General features: G+C 41.6%; 1 protein-coding gene across 13 annotated transcripts in view; it reads left to right on the top strand.

Annotated features, from left to right (window-relative positions):
- PHLDB1 (pleckstrin homology like domain family B member 1) overlaps window positions 1-21,938 on the top strand; it is a 240,117-nt gene that overhangs the window by 178,395 nt on the left and 39,784 nt on the right. For all 13 annotated transcript variants that reach the window (XM_075191275.1, XM_075191282.1, XM_075191271.1 and 10 more), the window contains 4 exons: window positions 9,309-9,582; window positions 9,666-9,756; window positions 10,125-10,271; window positions 10,370-10,589. In XM_075191275.1, the coding sequence (XP_075047376.1) occupies window positions 9,309-9,582; window positions 9,666-9,756; window positions 10,125-10,271; window positions 10,370-10,589 (732 nt within the window). The remainder of the gene's footprint in view (window positions 1-9,308; window positions 9,583-9,665; window positions 9,757-10,124; window positions 10,272-10,369; window positions 10,590-21,938) is intronic.

Genomic DNA, 21,938 nt, shown 5'->3' with positions numbered 1-21,938 from the left:
AGAACAAAAGAAATTGGCACAATTTTGAATTATATCTAGATGGAGTAATCCTATTAGGATTGAAGTAATATGAAAGAATGAAATAACTCCAAATGTAAAATAAATAAATTAAATTAAATATCGTGGAAGGACAGGCACTGGAAAATGTGCCTCACTAAAATCTCAGTGGGTGCAAGGTTTATAGCGCTATGTGATAATGTGATTGGATGCGTTACTTGTTGGCAGGCAAAGCACAATGGGAGTACTGGCGATAATCAAATGAAGTCTTACCCTAGCACTTTCTCTATGGTTCCTCTCCTGTTGCCGCCAATGTAAGAGAGGAGTTCTTGTCCGGAGCTTACGATGTACCAATACCAGCATTGCCGGGTGCTGTGGAACACACCTGGAATGCAAGCTGAAATGGAAGGCAGCCGGCAAGGATCAAAGTGATGGGCGTTTCAAATGCCAGCGCGTTTCGTTCATTAAAGGACTTTAGCAGCCCACACTCTGGAGCCCCATGGGTGGATCATAAATCATCAAATTTGGTCCCAACCTAAGGCATAATAGTTTTGGGTCTCCTCTTCGACACCAGAAAGTCTTCTGGTCAGAGGAAAAGCTCCTTGTTTTCCAAAACCTGATGAGGTCTCTCTTAACCCACAGACAGATATATATATTCTCATATGCTTCAAGTTGTTGGTTAAAATGGTAGCCTATGTCTATGTGGTGCAGTTGCATGCTTCCACTTCTAGACTTTTCAAAAAGAAATAGCCAATTGGTTTCAGTCCAATCTAAAACTAGCCTCTTAGTTCATATAGTGTCATCTCTGACCAACCAGTTTCTCTTGTGGTGGCTGAAGATGGCATGCATTTTGTTCCAGAGAATGATCTCTCCAACCAAAGGTCTTCTGTCAGATTGTGGAAAGTTGGGTCAGCAGGAGGTCGATATGCGGATCTCTTGGCTAAACCACAGAGTGAATTGGTTTTTCTTGAGGGATCTGCAGGCATTCTTGTTGGAAGTCATGACAATTTGTGATATTATCGGTTGATATACCTGTTTCCACTGATAGCCATCTATCGGTTACTAAAAAAGGCCAAAAGAGAAAGGACTCCAGTAATCCTGGTAACTATGGAGTGCCCAGATAGATTCTAGTGTGCAAACACTCTAAGGATGCACCTAGACTTGGCTCACTTGGCTTTAACAGTGTGCCTCCTTAAGAGCTAAATTTCTTTTGGAAGTGGTTAATCAGACTACAATTAAAGTCAGGAAATCAATCAAGAAGAACTAGCATAGAGTGTGTAGTCTGTATACTTCCTAGTATGGAAGCAAAATATACTGTCTTTCTTGCAGGACGACCTTGACAGGTGCTTGAGACGCCGTTCTTACGTTCTAGGTCTCGACCCTGTCAATCTATTTTCAGAAGAAATTTGCCCTTTTTCCAGAGGACCAGACATTCTTACAGAAAGTTCTCTGTATTCTGCCACCTTATGTACCTCCAACTGCACCTTGGGATCTTTTATCTTATTCTCTCAGCCTTGCAACTCCTATCTTTAGATCCATCAGCCTCTGTGGAGTTTACATTTCTTACATGGAAAACAATGTCTTTGGCAAGGAGAGTTTATGAATTGAGTTTGCTATCCTGCAGCTCACCTGTTCTTTTGTTCTATGATGACAGGGCTGTACTGAATGAGACCATCTTTCCAGCCAACGGTGGTGTCAAGGTTTCCTTCTGTACCAGGACATTGTTATTTCCTCTCTAGGATAAATCTGGTCCATGGGAGTTGACGAGTCTCTTCAGAGTATTGATAATTTGTTTCGTCTTTGAGGAGGAAAGATAATATTCTGGTTCTTTATGATGCACAGTAGAAAGGTTGACCAGCAACAAAGCAGACCATTGCAAGATGGATTAGATTGTTTATTCAGCAAGCATATCCTAGCGTCTGAGAGCTGGATCCAGGCATCACGGCTCCCTGTATCAGTTGAGTAACTGCTTCCACGGTGGTGTGTCAGGTGGTCACATAGTCCTCAGTCAACACCTTAACAGAATTTTACCTCTTCTACTATTTTGCCTCCAAAGAAGCCAGCTTTCGAAGGAAGGTTTTTACACAGCTTTGTCAAAGCGTGCTCTCAACTAGGAGGAACATGGGAAAAAAATTCTCTCAGATAGGATGAAAGAGAAAAGAGGATTTTTGTACTTAAATCCATTTCTCTGATTTCTCCTGCAGTCCCACCCTTTAGACTGTCTTTGTTCTGTTGGTTTTCCAATGCTTGTATTCTGGAAACAAGTTATTCTAATGGGTTTTATCCCTTTGCCCTCTCTTTTGGTGGTTGGTTATTTCCTCAGGTACGTTACAGATGGGTTCTAATAAAAGGGAGGAGCTTCTGCAACTGTGCAATTGGGTTTTAAGTGCCTAGCTCCTTGACCAGCCTCGATATGGTAGAATTGGCCCTGTGATGAGTCAACATTCGCTCCAGATGACTGCTGTCTGTTATGAGCCTGGGAGGTGCCCAAAGCCGCCATGACTCACTACCTGCTTCTGGATGCTTTGTCAAAAACGCTGCATACCGAAATGAGAGGCATGAGCTCAACAGATGCTATTGATTAAACAGCCCTGGCGCTGATTACCTCCTGCTGTGTCCCCTGCATAGGGATTGGCTCCCCTATGTTTAAGGCAGGGAGGACTTGGCATCCCTGCAGGTTATAGCGGTGACTTAGTCAGTTGCTATCTGCCTTTTACTTTGAGCTGCATACTCTAGTTTTATAGTTTGACCTTCTGTTGTGACCCTTGGTTTGTTTTACTGGACCTCGCTTGTTTTCTGATAGCCTTGACCTTTATATCTGTTTCAATGGATTTCCCTGTTTGCTGCCAGCCCTGACCTCTTCACTTACCCTGATCAGTCTACCTGCTACGGACCCCTGACCTCGGCCTGTTTCTGACCTTCGTTAACATCCAGTCTACCGCCTCCTACCTCCGTTGCTGCAGTATTGCTCATAAGCTTACACTACAATAGAGTTAAGACCCGGTGGGCATCTGAGTACCTGAGAGTGCGTCTAGCTTTACGGGAAAGGAGGCTGCTATATGCGAAGACCTCTATTCCTGGTTTTGCAAGCTTATGACAGTAGTCTCTAGCCTAACACTGTAGCCATCACTGTGAACGGTTTTCTGACAAACACCTTCTCTCAATTCCTGTAATCAGCACTCTGCTAAGAAAAGTAATCTAGCTAGTCTCACCTGGACTACTGCACAGCTTTCTTTAATCTGCAATCAGCCTTTCAGTGAAAATGTCAAATTAATCAGAACATCTTTCTCATCTGTTTGTACCCTTTATAAGTACCTCAATTCTATCAAACCTTTGCAGGAGCACAGTTTTTTGTTTTGGATTTCTCTGCATGTACTTTGAATAAGATTTGTTTTGTTTGACTATATCATAATTCTCCCTTATCCATTTCTTCAACCTCTGCTTCGCCACCTACTACACTATGTTCTCCAATTCTTTGACTTCAAATTGTACCTCACTACTACTAGTCCTCTCAGGACTAAGCAACTTGGCTGTACATGGTGTCTACCCGATTGCTGCCCCGGCCAAGTGTGGTAGAGCTGCAGTGTGACACTTTGCAATACCGCTCAGAGATGCATGATGCGAAAATTGGTATTCTGATGCAAGCACTCATGTCAGCTAATACCCACTATGAATGGTTGGTCAGTCAATTCCACGAACTACCCACAGGATCTTTGTTTGTTTGTTGTCTGGGAGCCTAAAGTTACTACACCTTTGCATTATGATGGCAATCTCTGACCCAGATTTGCCTACAGATTGAACTACAAACAACCTTGTTCACCACAGAGTGGATCAAAGTAGAATATATCATCTCTCTGCTGACTGTCAAGGCTGTGGCTTAGGTCACTCCATGAAAGGGATGATCCGCTGATGGGTAACAGTAATGACTTTTTCACCACATTGAGACTGATCTTTGACTGTCTGGGTCTCGCGGCCAATGCTTCCACAATACTTGCCCAAAATTGATCAACATTGTTGATCAGTTGCCCAGTATGTCATCGAATTCCAGACCCTCACAGCAGAGGCTGGATTAAATTATCAGGCACTGCTAGCCTCCTTCCAGAAAGGATGGATGGACCCAATTAAAGATGAACTCACTTGCTAGGATCTTCCCTCATCCCTGGAGGGACTCCTCACCATGTGCATTCTGTTTGACACTCGTATTTAGGAGTGTCGGCTTCAGAGGAAAGAGACTGCTACTCACTGTCTCATGTCAGCCCAACAGCCATGGATAATCAATGCCGTGTCATCTAAGTGTTGCACAAGGATGAGAGAACTCACCATCTAGAGAAGGGTAGGTGTCTTTATTGTGGGTGCGATTCTCACTAGAAGAAAATTGTACAGAATTAAGAAGATCGGAGTCGTCAGAAAATGGAGCTGCTCACAGTCTTGGTGAGCATTGGTGTCCGTTTTCCTCCACTTTCTATTCTTCAATTCCATCTCTCCATCACTCTCTCCTCAGGGCTCTGCTCCATGGAAACTGAGGCCTTCTTGGATTCTGAAGCGATGGAGAATTTTATAAACTTGGGCTTCACCCGAAAGATGATTCTAATTCTGGTTCCTAATATCAGGCTAATGGCAACAGAAGCTGTGAATGGACAATCCATAACCCCAGCTTCAGTAGCCCACAATTCCATCTGGGTTTTGATATGTATCTGTTTTGATCACTGACAGATGGTTCTACATGCACAGCCAAGTGATTAATTGGAGGTGAAAACAGATACAAGGGTGGGACAACCAAGGGACTTCCATGACACTTGGACTCTATGGGCTCAACAGGCTTTTAACATCTTAAAAAAAACAACTCTGTCCTTCAGCACCCATCCTCCGGTATTCCGACCCCAGTCGAGCTTATAACCTTGGTGGATGCATCAGAGAGTGGAGCTGAAGCCATGCTGTGCCAGACTGATGACAAAGACATTCTCCACCCCTGCTCTTTCTTTTCTAAATGGTTCTATTACGTGGGAACCGTCAGTTGCTGGCCATTATCCTGTTTCTTACAGAGTGAAGGCATGTTCTAGAAGGGGCTAGATTCCCCCTCTCTATCATAACAGACCAGAGAACCTGCAGAATATTCAGAGGGCCAAGAGATTGAACTCTCAACAGGCACGTTGGGCGCTATTTCTAACCCACGTCAACTTCATTTTAACATACCGGCCTGGGTCCAGCAGCATCAAGGCTGTTACACTCTCCCGGCAGTTCTCTTCAGAAAGATCCATTTTGGAGGGCAAAAACATTATTCTTTCTGGCTTGATTCTGGGAGCAGCCATTTCTTCAGAGTTGCTGGTCAGGATCCTGGTTGCAATGGCAGCTCTCACCAAAGTGCCCAAGGCATTGAAATGAAAGCTGCTTTTTCCACCTAGATGCAGGTTCTGCAAAGGTAGGCATAACTCACGGTTATTAAATTATTTATTTCGTACTCTTGGGAATTCTTGTGGTCCACTGTAAGGAAGGATGTCTTCTCCTTCATCCGATCATGCACTAGTTGTGCATGCACTGAGGTACCATGGACACTGTCTTCCGGGCTTGATGCCTCTGTCCATTTCACCGAGGCCTTGACACATGTCTATCGTTCCCAGGCGAATGGACAGACTAAGTGTGATAGGCAATCCTTCAAACAGTTCTTACAGTTGGCTCGTCTCCCAGAAGTTTCCTAAACACTCATCTTCCACATGATCCAGCCAGACTGGAGGCTCTAAAATCAGCTGTCCGTTCTTTGGTGGATTTAGGGATTGTGGTTTTAGTCCCACACCAAGAGAGAGGGGACTGGGCTTTTATTCTCACCTCTTTCTGGTTGAAAAACTAGATCGGTCCTTCTGGCCCATTCTAAATTTGAAAGGTCGAGAAATTTGAGATTTCTAATGGAATCTATACGTTCAGTTATAAATTCCATGGTAGAGGATGAATTCAATTTGGCAAGGTCACCACAACCTGCTTCGGTTCGTAGTGGACCGGGAACACTTCCAATTCAGGGCTCTCCGTTTTGGACTATCAACTCCCAGGGTGTTCACGAAAGTGATGGCTGTTATGCCACCCATTTGAGGTTACGGAGAGTAGTGATCATTCCTCACCTGGACTATCTCTTACTGAGCCTTCATCTAAACTCGACCATGCAATTCCTTCAGGAGCACAGATGGATTATCAATATAAAGAAATCCAACATGACTCGTACCCAGCGGATGGTGTTTGGGCCTCTTGTTCGACACCAAAGCCCAGAGAGTGTGTTTACCATGGGACAAGGTTCGGAAACTTCAAGTCCAGTTGAAATCATTGGTCTCTTGGACCCGCGTTTTAGTTCTGCAGTGCATGTAACTGATGGGCCACATGGTGTCCTGCTTCAAGGCGGGTCTGTTTGCACGGCTCCGTTGTCGATGTTTCCAAGTGGAAATTGTGGCAAAATGGTCTAGATTGAATCCTCAACTGGAAGGTCAGTGGAGATGCCTCTAGGCACCCCTGACTCAGGGGTGCCACTTGGTGTCGTGGGACTCGATGGTGGTGACTACAGACATCAGTCTCTCCGGCTGGGGTCGGTGGCACTGCATCTCTGCTTGCAGGGCACTTGGTCTCGCGAGGAAGCATGCCTACCCATAAATGTCTTAGAGCTGAAGGCAATTTTCAATTCGCTGACTCAGGCCCTGGAGATCTTAAGGTTACGGGCCTGTCAAGATATAGTCAGACAACGCCACTGCGGTGGCTTATATCAACCACCAGGGAGGAACCAGGAGTTCACTGGCGATTGGCAGAGGTAGCCAAAATCTTGAAATGGGTGTAATGATGGGGTTCCGGTCATTTCGGCAGTGTTTTCCCCAGGTGTCCAAAATTTGGAGGTGGACTATTTCAGCCGCATTTGCTCATGCCTTACATCCAGGGGAGTGGTCCCTTGCACCCGGAGGTGTTCAACATGATTGTACACAAATGGTGTCTACCGGAGGTAGACATAATGGTATCTTGGTTGCATTGCAATGTGGCCAAGTATTGTGCCAGGAACAGGGATCTTCAGGCGTTTGTGGTGGACATCATGACTGTTCCTTGGCAGTTTAGCTTAGGGTACGTCTTTCTCCCGCTTCCAATTCCGCCAAGGATCCTGCAAAAGGCGAGAAAGGGTTCCAGACATTCTGCTGACTCCCGATTTGGCCTTGGCATTCCTGGTACACAGAGCCGCCTTGGAATCTTCCTCTGAGAGAAGCCAGGGTCTGTTCTTCCACCAAGACCTGGCATGGTTCGCTTTGACGGCCTGGAAGTTGAAACCTTAATTTAAAGAAATAAAGGTTTGTCTGACTTGGTCATTCACACAATGCTCAGAGCCAGGAAGCAGTCTTCCTCTAGTAACTACCACAGGATCTGAAAATCTTACATCGGCTGGTGCGAGTTGCAGAAGGTTCCTAATTTCTCCTTTAGGGTGCCTTGTTTGTTGGCCTTCCTTCAGGAGGGCCTGGATAAGGATCTGCGGTTGGCATTGCTTAAGGTGCAGATCTCGGCCTTGTTTGTCTACTTTCAAAGACAGTTGGCTTTACTACCCGATGTAAAAACATTCCTGCAGGGGGTTCGCCATGTGCAACCACCCTTTGTCTCGCCACTGGAACTGTGGGACTTAAATCTACTATTCCAAGTCTTGCAGGACTCTTTATTTAAACCACTGGAATCTGTGTCTCACATTCTTTACTTGGAATGTGGTATTTTTGCTGGCCATTTCTTCGGCTTGGAGAGTTTCGGAGTTGGCATCTCTTTCCTGTTGACCTCCCTTTCATTGCTTCCATGATAACGGGTTGGTACTCTGTCCTGTGCCATCTTTTCTTCCAAATGTGGTGTCCCGATTCCAGGTAAGTGAGGATATTGTTGTTCCTACCTTTTCTGGCGAGCAAATTTCTCTTTTTTGCTTTTGGATGTAGTCAGCTCTTTGCGGATTTATGTGGACCGATTAGCGTCAGTCAGGAAGACTGACTGTCTTGTGGTCTTGTGTTATGTATGGAAGCGTGGCTGGCCAGCCACAAAACAGACGGTCTCTAGATGGATTACAGCTACCATTCGTCAGGCTTATGCCTCTGCATTAATGATGATTTAGAAAATAAGGAAAAGCAACTCCAAAGTCAAAATGAGCCTTCACAACATATTGTTTCTTTCCATGGCTTCATTGCATCCAGAATACCTTTTGTCTGCACAAATGTCTAAATCTGTCACCTAATCTCTTTTAACAGACAAACATGTAAGGTCACCATTATGGATAAGAAACGTATTGACGGGATACACTGTGAGAAGGATATTTGTTTATAATATTGCATCTATGCTCTCTGATTTTTCTTTTAAGAGGTATTGTGGTTTTGCCAATATATTGAAGGGAACAGCTACATTGTAGCAAATATATCGTATAATCGGTGTTACAATTAATAAAACCCAAATTGTCAAATTTCTTTCCATTATTTATAGAAGTAAATTTCTTAACCCCATTTTTTATATTTTCAAATGTGATACAATTTGATTTTGCACATTTTAGAGGTGCCACACATAAATTAGTGTCCAGTTTGGCCACACATTTATGTAATCACTGGGGCCTGTCAGTGTGCTTGGGAGATGGCCATACTAACCGATAGTGGTCCTTTTTCCACTACATTTACCAATATACTTGAAAATTAGCTGATCAGTTTTAAAAGTATTATTTTCAGGCATTGCCATTGTTATCAGGCAACACAGACTGCAATATTGGGACAGTCATTCAATATTGGCTGCATTATTGCACCTTCTTACCAACACTATAGTGCTATAAAGTGACATTTTTATTTTTGCATGAAAAAGCTTTCATGTGCTGGCTGACCTTTCACAATTTGAAAACCAAAGCATTTCACAGGAAATATGTACAGTATAAGAAGGGATAACATGAATGATGACTAGTCTTTTTTTACTCCAATTGAATTGCTTAATGCTTCATTATTTTTTAATATGTGCATCGCCTGATGTGTTGTTGATGATCACCACCCTTAATTTTTGCTTTTTATGTTTTATAATCTGTTGGAGACCCACCTACCCTAGAAAAACTACAGTATGACAGCAGGGAAAGCCTAATTTCAAAATAAATTAGAAGTTTTTCCTGACTTCAAAACAAACAGAAAAATGCTTAAAACTATTTTTTATTCTATTTATTTCTATGCATATTGGCCTGCAGTGAATAGTTTGATATATAATTGCAGTCAAATGAATTTGAGATTATCACAGAAATTCACTACAAATGATGTGCCCTTCATAAATTGTCCTTTACAATCAATTATTTGTTTTTACAGGGCAGCAAGTAATAGAGGAACAACGTAAACGTCTTGCAGAGTTGAAGCAGAAAGCTGTTGTTGAGGCGCAGTCACAATGGCAGTCTCTTCAGTCCACACCTTCAGGGTACCTTCCAATCATGCATCACTCCATTCTGCACCACCAGCGACCTTTGCATTCTCGTGAAGATGATCCCTCACATGGATATGACACTTTGAGCTTGGAGAGCTCTGATAGTCTGGACACTAGTGTATCTACAGGGAATTCTGCTTGCTCCCCCGATAATATGTCTAGGTGAGTTCTTCTAACTACCCTTGTTCTATGGTTTACTTGTTTTAGTCATTTAGTTTCTTACACTATATTAATTGTTACTTCAGTGCCAGTGGCTTGGACATGCTGAAGATTGAGGAAATGGAGAGGATGCTTTTAGAGGCTCATGCAGAGCGAGCAAGACTTGTAGAATCCAGAGTGAGTTGAAGCAATAATGTAGAGGTCTCTGTAATGATTAGATGTATCTATATCATAAGTATGCAAGCCATTTGATGAAGGTAAATTTATGTTTGTTATGATCTAGATATCATGATATGTTTTAATTAATTTAATATTTGTTATTAACATATATACTGGATATTCTGGTTTTACTCTTGAGTATAAAATATTTGCTGCTTAAGGTTATATAAGGAGAACGTCCTTAAACCTAACCTCAAGAAAGAAAACTTAATGAGTGTTTGACTTTTACTGCTGAGAGTCATTGATGTTGCGGTTGTGAGTTGTTTTTTATTTGCTTTTGTATGTATGTATTCGCTATGTATTATTTATAGTGTACTTATTTGCAGGAACGTGAGGTTGAGGCACGTAGGCGAGCCCTGGATGATGAAAGGAGGAGGAGAAAAGAACTGGAGAGACGTCTGCAAGATGAGACCTCTCACAGACAAAGGCTAGTGGAGAAAGAGGTCAAAATGAGAGAGAAACACTTTTCACAGGTTAGAATCCCAACTTTCCCTATGCTACCCACATATAGGATTTGTATTTCAATATTCTGTGCTTTTAATTTATTTATTTTCTGCACTCTATCCTCAAGGCCCGTCCTCTCACCCGCTATCTCCCTATTCGCAAAGAAGATTTTGACCTCCGAACTCACATTGAGTCTTCAGGTCATGTCGTGGATGCGTGTTCTCACATTATTCTGAGTGAAAAAATGTGTCGTGGCTTTCTAACAAAGATGGGTGGTAAAATCAAATCCTGGAAGAAGCGCTGGTTTGTGTTTGATCGCTTGAAACGCACTCTGTCCTATTATGTTGGTAAGTAGCTAGTTGGGGATCTGACGTAATTTAGCTTTACTTGTATTGGCTAAAGAAAAATGGCAAGTGTTTCATAGTAAGATCAAACTTGTACTGTTCTATAAATATAGATTGTTAATAACTGACATATGCATATAATAATGCAATAATATATGTATAGTAGACATGCACTATGAACTATTCAATACATGTTTAATCATCATCATTATACCAAACTCATACAACCAAATCTGTGTCTAAGCTGTGCAGTATCTACCTTTTTCATTGGTATAATAGTAGAGCTCCCATCAGCAGGGCAGCTCTGATAAACCTAACAAGGCTCATTAACAAATTCTCCTAGTTAACCAACACTCGATATATGCAATCAAGATTGGAGGTCTGTCATTGCCATCTAACTATTAAGACTAACGGCTGCTGTGCCTTCCAGCCATAGAATTGCTGGTCTACTTTGCTTTTCAACACTGTAAATATTAAAGGACAACTTTGCCTAGTGGGCAACAAAATGCAGGACTACTTTCAGATTATATCTTTGCTTATGCTTTGTATATTAGCAAACAGACTAAAAATCATGTAGTAATGCCACTGACTATAAACAAATCTGCCTGATGGTGGATTATTTTCAATTGCTAAAGGATCCTGATTTAAGAATATTCTTAAATCAGGGCCACCATTACAGTGTTGGTCCCTGTCTACAGTGCAGAAAATGTAAACTCTTTCATTAACTTGACTGTAGATAATTGAGGTTTTGATATGTGATGGGAAGGGGGAAGGTGTCCCACCTGAGGTATGCTTGGACAATTTGTTTGTTTAGGTACAAGGATATTTGTATTACATTGTTATCATTTCCTATGGTGTTGTCCAGCAAGTTGAATTTTGATTCAGTCTACCCAAGCAAGGACCCCCAGACCTTCCTACAAGGAGGTATTCCCTATAGTGATCTTACTGTTGTATGAATTGATGGAGAAGAAGGGAAGAGTTGCAAATATATGCTGACATTGATATATATGTAGTTACATATCCTATTAACTTTAGTAATTAAATTATACACATAATGTAGACCCATTCACACAGGTATAGTTATGTCACATTAGAGTACATGGCTATAGCACAGTTTAGAGTTGAGTCTCCACAAAGGACACAGTCACCCCTTGTAGGAAGAAAATTCATTTAATTTCCAACTATGAACAGGTTATTTTGTTGTAAGAACAAGAAAAGTGTGAATTGTTCTACCACAGGACTAAGGGGGTGGCTAATTAAGGCTTGCACAGAACATTAGTAAACAAATTTTGCTTTCAAAATAACTTTAAAATAACTTTAATAGTGTTACCATTGGTGTTCTATTTAATAGGATTATAGATAAAAACAAGGCTTAATTTTCACAAGCTACCTTTTTAAACTGAAGAATGTAAAACTTTCTTTTCCAAGAAATTATTAGCAGAGTATAAAGAATATTAAGGATATTCTATTTGTGTTTATACAGAGGAAGACCAAACAAAACCACCATGAGGCAATTGGCAATTTGTCTACAGAGTAGGAGAAAGATTTTCTTCTGACTCCACAAATGGCATTCACATGAATTCCTTGGATCAATCACTCCAATATTACAAACTAATAGTTACAGCTATAGATGTTATTTCTCGGAATAAAAATATCCAACCCTTTTTTGGCATAACAGACCAGAGAATGATGATACCACAATTTATGCTGAATTGATTTTTGTTGGTGTCAATGTATGAACAATAGATATCCTAATCTAGATAAAGTGAGGTACTTGTAAGGGTCATATTTACAGAAACACTGAGTAAATGGACATATTAATATATAATACCATGATGTGCTTATGTCTAGAATTTATGAAATACGTAGAGGGCCCAATTCATCTACAGACGCAAGTCTCATTGCGTGCTGTATCTTGCATGAAATTGCTCTGTCATGCTCAGAAACTGACTTTACACCAATGAACGCTATTGCATCCAATTTGTGTGTGAACACAAATGACACTTACTACCGCCTACGGCTTTAGGGGTGAAACTGAGGAGGGAAGACACAAATGAACGTAGTCTGTGTACACTAAGGGCGTGCCAATGCGAATGCATACGATTCAAATTCTGGGCATCTTGTACGTACATATTTTGTAGCAGTATCATTTGCACCAGTTACAGGGCAGGTATAAGTGCCGATTGAAAGTGATGACTACACATATGCAACCAAACCCACAGAATATATATATGCAAGGAAGAAAAACTATGAATGTGCATTGTATGTACATTATGGAGTAAACTCTTGCTGCAAAAACACCCCCTTACTGGGCACCTGGGCTAGTACCCCTAACCTCTTCCTTCAGATAAAGGGGTTGCCGTCGATAGTTCCCCCTGGCCTCTCACAATGGACCAGAGCTGCAGGGTAGCGGGCAGATCATTGTTGCTAGATGCTGGGTCCCAAACCTCAGAACAGCCGAATAACAGATTAGAGTGGTCTAATCTGGAGGTCACAGGGAGTTACAGCAAGCAAATAGGTGTTAAAGCAGGATCTTGAATCAGTGATTGAAACGATTCACGCTGGTTTGGACATGCAATGGAGCCGTTTTTGCTTAACGCATCCGTAAAAATCGTGGTATTCGTTTTGAAAGCCGGTAACGGCGCCCGACGCGTTAACCATTGGTGTATGCAAATTTTTAGAGAAGTGGAGGGTAGGGTTTAACGTGGCCATCTTGACTATAAAAATAACATGGCCATTAGCAAACTGTCATTTGCTGGTAGCTGTTGGTTGGCTTGGTGACTGCATAGCAACTGGCTGTGAGTATTCTGCAATCAATTGAATTGGCATACATTAGCATTACACTGCATCTATAATTAATACTATCTACATATTGAATTTTTGTTTAATACACTAATTTATACAAAACATTAGAACATATATGACTACAGAACAAAAATGGCTTACTGTGCTACAACCTAATATCACCTCAGTATATTAATAATGATTGAGTATACAGATCTTCTTGTAGCAAACCCTGTGTGAGATTGCCAATCTCCAAAAGTATATAGAACAACAGAAATAAACAGGGTGCGTCCAAAGAAGAGATAAAACTTTATTCTAAAATATACAAATATGATTTATTCCAATGGCGGAACTCACATGTAGAAAATATAACAATGGATGTCCAATATTACATCACAATAAACATGTGTACATCAAATAACAATGATAGATGTGTCTGGCCAGTACACAATGCTAATGATAAAATCAGTATATATGAACACAATCCTGTGTCATCAAAGGGTGTATAGCAGGATGGATCTCACCCATTCATCGTATGCGGCTGCAGCACAAGGGTGCATGAACTGGATCCGTCTGTAGAGTGTATTGGTCTGGAGCGTGATACAATTATCACTGGTTGTAGCTCCCAAATGAGAATATAGTAAGTCTCCTCCGAGATCTAATAGATGGTATGGATGTTAATATGATGCTCTTCACCACAATAAACCGGCGTCCCGGTAAAACCAGATGTCCGCTGATAAGTATGATGATATGTCCAAGCGGTCTCGGAATGATCGTACTCAGGTGCTGGATTTCCAATTAGCCGAGGACTGATGTCCCGATGTTAACTACCTCATATATAAATGAGATTCGGCATACACGCTGAGATGATGTTATAATCACAATCCTATGATACAGAGTAGTCTCTTTGTGAATACACCCTTTGATGACACAGGATTGTGTTCATATATACTGATTTTATCATTAGCATTCTAAATGGTCAAAAGTTTTAAATGGAGTACCTCAAGATTCCGTGCTGGGGCCACTCCTTTTTAATATATTTATTAATGACCGTGGTGATGGTTTAGAGCAGGCCTGTCCAACCTGCGGCCCTCCAGGTGTTGTGAAACTACAAGCCCCAACATGCTTTGCTGGTAGACAACCAGTTGATAGTTGGAAGGGCATGCTGGGACTTGTAGTTTCACAACATCTGGAGGGCCGCAGGTTGGACAGGCCTGGTTTAGAGAGTAAAGTTTCCATATTTCTTAAGTTTGCCTGCTGCTGCAATTTCGCGCCAAGTCACGTGATCGAGAAGAGCCATAGGACCGGAAAAAGTCATCCCTCAGAGGACCCACTGGAATCGTTCTCTCACTCCCTTGTGACTTTCCTGGCTGCTTAAATCTCCGACAAAGCATCTCTGACCATCCACAGCCACCTGCAGGGAGCCCAGCCAGAACTGGTAGGGAAAGCCTGCAGCAGCGATCCTGCTTCATTTATCAGCAGTCATATGCCTATCTGACATATTGAGCACAGACTCTGTGAAAATCTATAAATAATGAAGAGGACACTGCATTTCTAACAAGGGTGCTGCTACGTGCTGGTCACTCAGTGAACCTTACCTTATCACGTTCAGATCAAAGTTGGTCAGTTTGCCATCTGGTGGCCATTTAACATATTGCTTCTCACAGTCACTTAACTATATCTCAATTATTTGCATCATAACTGTGTACTGTTTTGCTGACTGACATTAAAACTTTGACGCCAAAATACATCTCTTGCCGTCATCACAGTGACACATCGTGATAGGAGATCTTAATCTAAAAGGATCTCAACCTACATAATTTCTGGTGAATTCACATCAATTTATCATCACAATCCTAGAAGTCTGCTATAATTGCCTAATACCCTCGTTCTTTCTTAAAAGAAGTGCATTTTAAATAATCTGAGTGGGCATATTATTACAGTCACACTTGCTGTACCTTCTACTGGTAGCTGTCTGAACACCACATTTTGCTGCTGTGAAGTGGCGAACTGATATATTACATCTCTTCTGAAAGCCCTCACCGCACTCCATTACATCCTGATTCCTGATCAATATTAACACCCTCTCACTTTTAAACTACTAATATTTTCTAACAATAGCCTTCTGTCCAACGACTAAAGGACACAAAACAATGTAATTCGCACTGTAATTACAGTGGCTGTGGGAAATTCCATCTGCACTTAATGTATTAAATTTCTTTACATATAATGGGAAGCCATCTGAAGTACTACTCAACATATTTCAATTGATATTGATCTCTACATAGCAATTGATTTGTTTATTGAACCTTTTCAATTACCATTTATGTCTCACAAAAATAATAAAAAAAGCAATACTCCTAAACATACCATCCTTAAAGCCCTCGAAAAGGCTAATCACCGTTCTAAACCACATCCCGACCAAACAAATCTGGGATCCGACTCAGATGACACTTCGCTATCTAAGTCTCCACTCACTCCGAATGATGTGATTGCCATAGTCACAAGAACAATACAGTCAGAAATGCAGGCAATTATCTCAGAACTCCGCTCGGAAATCTCAGAGCTCGGGTCCCGTACAGATGTTGTTGAAAGTCAAATAAATGTAATCTCCAAGCATCAACAAACAGATACAGAGATCTACGGGTGGAATTCAACATCTTCAAAGATCAATTAAAAGATTTAGAAAACAGTAATAGATGCAACAACATCAGAATAAAAAAATCTGCCGTAATAGATTCAGCTGCAAGCCCTACCTAACTATCTTGAAGGTATGTTTCTACAAATGATCCCTGATCTTCCAAAAGATTTACTAAATCTGGATAGAGCACATTGGGCGCTATGCCCAAAACCAGGCCCAGGCCAACTGCCTCGAGACATAGTTATACGACTCAAAAACTACTTCAAAAAGGGGCATAGATGCAAGGCAAGATAGTGTAATTTTGCCACTATATATGAATCATTGGTAAGACTTCACTTTGAATATGCAGTACAGTTCTGGGCAACAAAATTGATAAAGGGTATGGAGTCATTAAGTTATGAGGAAAGGTTAGCCAGTTTAGGCATGTTTACTTTAGAATAGAGGCGTCTAAGAGGAGATATTATTACTATGTACAAATACATTGAGGGTCAATGCAGAGAACTTTCAGGGGAACTTTTTACTCCAAGGAATATACACAGGACACGCGGTCACCCCCTAAGGTTAGAGGAGAGGAAGTTTCACATCCAGCAAAGGGAGGGGTTCTTTACAGTAAGGGCAGTCAAGATATGGAATTCACTCCCAGGGAAGGTTGAGATAGCAGATTCAAGAATGTATCCAGGGATATGACCGTTGATTAAAATGAATGTTAGTAGTGGATATAGGGTAAAAATAGGACTGCAATATTGGGTCTGGAGGGATTTTTCCCGATTGAAACAGATTGGCGATTGCTTAATCTGGATCAATTTCAATTATAACTTGATGGACTGGTGTCTCTAGTATTTGGATCTCTTTATATTCCTAGCTTCAAATGATGGTTGACGGAAAAAGTAATCTTTGGTATTTTTTAACATGCTTTTTGTACAGTTTTTGCACCTTTACCATGCCAGACATTGCTAAGAAACGTCATTTTTCTGTTTTTTACCATATTTACATGATTTGTATTTTCTTTTTTATCTCTTCTATTTTTTACACAGCTATAAGAAGTGCGAGAAAAAACTGCCGATTGGCCAGTTTACCGAGCTATGTTAAAAAAGAATTGTATAGCTTTTAACGCTTCTGCCTCCCACCCTCCCTATCATCTACTTTTCCTTGATGGGACCGTTTACGCGAACAAAACAGTGCGTTAAAAATATATTTGAATAACGGGTTAACTTAAAGTGCTCCAAAATGAGTGAAACCTGTGTTGAAATAAATTACAGCTGAGAATTGAATTCTCCCCATAACCTGGCAAGAGATAAGCCAGCCTCCTGCCCCTTTAACCAATCCAGGCTGATTCATGCAGCTAGCTCATGAATCGGCTTGGAGGGATTTAACACATTTAACCTTGTTGCTACAGTGTCATGCTGTGAGGTAGCTACTAGCCGGTATTTGCACTGCTTAGCAGGGAGGCGCGGAGTCTAACGCACTCCCGGTGTTCGCCTGGGACCCCTGCAAGGGAGTTTGGGCTTCGCTGCAGAAGGGTGTGCAGGTCGCGGTTCTCCAAGTTAGGCACCAGCGTAGTAGCAGAGTAGATAGACCGTAGTCAATCAATCCGAGTCTAAACCAATCAGGCAGCGAGGTACATGGGGAGATCCGAAGATTGGTCAAAGGCAAGCCAGGAATTGGGAAACCAGAACTAGCAGCAAGGTACCAAAACAGAATCCAAAAGAAGTTCAGACGAAATAGAGAGGAGCAGATTTCTGGATGCAAACAAGGTGTTGAAGCAGAGGAGACTATACTCTTGCACCCTAGTAGTAACCCTTCCAATGGACTAGAAAATGTCTTCTGCCTCGAATAGAACGAGAATCCAAGATACGTTCTACCTCATACTCATCACCCGTAGACCGACTTGATGAAGGGAGGAGGTGGAAGATAACTTAGAAAGTTCATTGTTTGTAAGTGACAGCATTAATAACGTGCAAAATGCTGAAGGGACCAATATAGCGTGGTGCAAACTTCATAGATGGTACTCTGTGTTTGAAGTTACTGTGGATAGCCACACCTTGTCCCCTACATGAAGAACCAGAAGGCTCCTGCCATGGTGATCTGCAAAGTGTTTGTACCGGTTCGAGGCTTGTAGCAGTTTATCCTGTACTTGGGTCTAGATCTTAGAAAAATTATAGACTACTCCTTGAACAGCGGGTACTGGATAATGGATTTGTCAGAGAAAGTAGGTAAAATAGGGTGTCTGCCAAAGATGGTAAAGAAAGGGCATGTTCCGGTTTATTCGTGCTGATGGTTATTATCAGAAAATTCTGCGCAAGGAAAATGATCTTTCCAGAAGGCTTTATGATTAAAGCAATAACAATAGAGAAAGGTCTTCAAATCCTGGTTGACCCGCTCCGTTTGAACTTTGGTCTCGGAGTGGTAGCCCGAAGAGAATTTTAACTGGATCCCAAGATGACTACAAAAAGATCTCCAAAGCTTGGAGATAAATTGTAGACCCCGATCAAAAATGATCTCCCAGGGGCAACCATGAAGTCGAACAAGATTCTTGATAAAAAGAAGGGCAAGTTCTGTAGCAGAAGGTAACTTCTTAAGAGGAACAAAGTGTGCCCATTTTAAAAAACTGTTCCCTACTACCCAAATGGAGTTGAAACCATGACTATTAGGGAGGTCCGTAATAAAGTCCATTGAAATGCTGGTCCATGGTGAGTCTAGAACCGGAAGTGGTAGAAGAAGACTGGCAGGAGACCACCTGGGCGTCTTATGCGGGGACAAACGTCACAGGCTTCTACAAATTTGTGGCCGTCGGAGCTTAAGGAAGGCCACCAAAAAATGCGGGACAGAAGAGCAATGGTTTTCTTGGTGTCACTGTGACTGGCAAATTTGTAGTCGTGAGCCCAGGCTAAAAGTTTGGGGTGAAGGTGAACATCCATGAAGGAATGCCAAACAGGAGGGATCTTCGAGAGGACTCGGTCAAAGCTAGAATTTTGAGTGGACTAATAGGTTTAGAATCTGGAGGGCAGGTATCAGACTGATCAAAAGACCTATAAAGGTCTTGATGAACGGTCGGTAATAATTACAGAAACCGATGAAATGTTGAGTGGCTTTAAGGCCGGAGAGTTAAGGCCAATCAAGAATAGCCCTCACTCTCCTGGCATCCATCTGCAAACCCACACTAGAAATTAAGTATCCAAGGGAATGTACTTGTGGTTGCTCAAACAGGCATTTTTCCAACTTACAAGACAGGTGGTTCTCTTGGAGACAGGTAAGAACTCCCTTGACATGCTCTTGAAGCGAGGAAAAGTCTTGAGGACAGATCAAGATGTCATTGAGGTAGTCAACCACTGACGAATACAACAAGTCTCAAAATATTTCATTAATAAATTCCTGGAGAGTGGGGCTCAGCTTCTTCTCCACCCTTGGTTCCACTATGTTTAAGGCGGGAAATGTATCTTTAAATCTCCCAACTAAAATAACTTCCAGGGACCTTCCTGGGTTCCTGCTCCCCCCTGTATCCAAATTTTGCTCCAGCGAGTAGGCAGTCTGATACCAGGCAGGTGTTTCATACTGCCACTCCTGGCTCTTTGCATGTTGGGTTCCTCAGCATGCACTACGCCTCCTGGATTGGATTCACTTGAATCCAGGAGGCACCATTAGAAGACCTTCCACAGTCGCTGAATTTAGGTTGCCGGTTGGAGTGACTGTGCAGCTGCCACTGGACCAACAGGGATCAAGGGACACCTTAGCACGGCAGTGCTTCTTAGGAGGTCCATCCCCAGGAACCAGAGCAGCAGTGTAACCGCCTTAGGAAAACCTCAAGTACGCTTGCGCTCAAACTGATTAAAGTTATGTAGAAGTGTCTTAGAAGATGCTTAGCAAAAAGAGGGGGGTGTCCAGTATCCCTAATCGATAGGTAACGCTTTCAATTATCTATATTTTTAACTATCAACATCCAAATCAGTTAGTGAGTATTATCAAAGGTGCTTTGGTTTGTACAGTGGCTGAATACCACTTTGATTTATTATCATTTACAATATAGCGAGAATTTTATCAGTGTCTGATACAACTTCGTTATGTATGTGAAGTTTTAAAATAATTTGTGATCTATTCTGAAAAATGATGTAATTCAATCAGTGAGTTACCTACCAACAATAAAATCTTTTAGATATTATTATCATAGAATTGCACAATAAACTCAAATTATTCTGTAAGACAAATAACAGAACATATACACTGGTGTGACTGGATCACTTGTAAATAACTTATGGTATAAACTTATCTAAAGTAAATAGCGCATGGCACTTATTTATATAATTGCAAATGTACTTAATTTTGACATTATGTATATGTTGATAAAGGAAATATCTTTATTTCTGAGACCAGAGGAGGAAATTTGTTTTGTGTTTTAACTTTGCTAGAGAAACTGTATTATATCTGAGGCATATAGCTGATGCAAAAATCAACTTGTTTGGGGTTTTGTAATTTTCTTTGGGAGTTCTCAAGTGGAGGAAATATGTATTCTGCAACTGTCTGCAGAAAGGACCCATGTTTTCAGACCTTTTGATGTGTGAGGGTCCAGCACCTGAAGGCACAGGATGGTTTAATTAGACTTGCTCTTAGATTTCCTGTGTCTAAAACAAGATGCAGGAAATCACAGCAAGTTTTAGGATTTCACAGAGAAGTGTAAATATTGTTACCTTTGCCTTGCACGTAAATCCATGTTTGGATAAACATATTGTATCCTGATACTAAAAATGGCTCAGACCTCAGGGGGCTGACTTACCCTGTGAGGCTGTGTCCAAACGGTATAAAAAAGCAGTTTTGTATTGAAAATTGTTCTTCTTGTTTCATCTGACCTGCTCACTGGTACCTTCAACCAGGGTGAGCAAATAAACATCACTTGCTTCAAATACCTGCTTTGAAACTTCTCTATCCCTGTGACCTACAGATTAGACCCAACTGTAATCCGTTCTCGGCTGTTTCTGAGGTTTGTACCCAGCTTTCCGGTACCACCGCTTTGCCCGCTACCCAGCAGTTCTGGCCAATGTGATAGACCAGAGGGGATCCATCCACAGCAACCCTGATCCATAGAAAGAGGTCAGGGGTACCTGCCCAGGTACACCAACAAAGGGGTACACTAGCAGCGTCAGTTACCCAGAAGAAAGCCGGTACTGGATTCCGGTAAAGGAGTCCAATGGTGGCAGCATTTGCAAGCCCCTCCTACTGTGGTTAGAGGGTGCACTTGGGATAGCGAAGGGTAACAGTGGCAAAGTAAGCCCAGGCAGTTCCCAGCAACAACAGACAGGGTGGCATAGGCGGTCCATTCTGTCACAACTGGTATAGCGATATTAATCGATATTGATTGTCCTTTTTTTATCGTTTGGGAAAATTAAATACAAAGAATATTCCTTTTCTAGTTAGATGGTAAAGTTCTTATGCATCTTCATCCTTAATTCTTCATCCTTGATTCAGATGGTTCATTGCTCCTCAAAGTGTATGTGTGTAATAAAAGTAAAAATAAATAAATATAATAGAGCAAAATATGGATAAAGTAAAATAATAACTAAATAATCTTTATTGAACTACACACACCACACGTTGAAACTAATCTCGCTATGAAAAATGAAGAAAGATGCACCTATACAGACACCAATTATAAGTATAGGGCCCATTCTCTATATCTCTAGTGGTCACAGAAGATCCTTATGTAAAAAGAAAAGAGTCTTCTCTGTAGCTGCAACCTGTGCGCGCCCTGCTTGTCCAAGTGATGAATGAAACTCCTATCTGGCCATGGTGTTTAAGTTGTTCTGAGTAGCCAGCTTCCGGTCCGGCTATGTGCAGCACACGAGGGGAGTGGGGGGGGGGACGTGTTTTTTTTTTCTAATAACATGACTTATTCAGGGAGGTGTGTGTGAAGATCTTACACATCTATTGTTTATATA

Source organism: Mixophyes fleayi, chromosome 11, assembly GCF_038048845.1.
Source record: "Mixophyes fleayi isolate aMixFle1 chromosome 11, aMixFle1.hap1, whole genome shotgun sequence".
NCBI lineage: Eukaryota > Metazoa > Chordata > Amphibia > Anura > Limnodynastidae > Mixophyes > Mixophyes fleayi.
The sequence above is the reverse complement of the archived record's forward strand: the minus strand, read 5'-3'. Positions and strand labels throughout refer to the sequence as shown.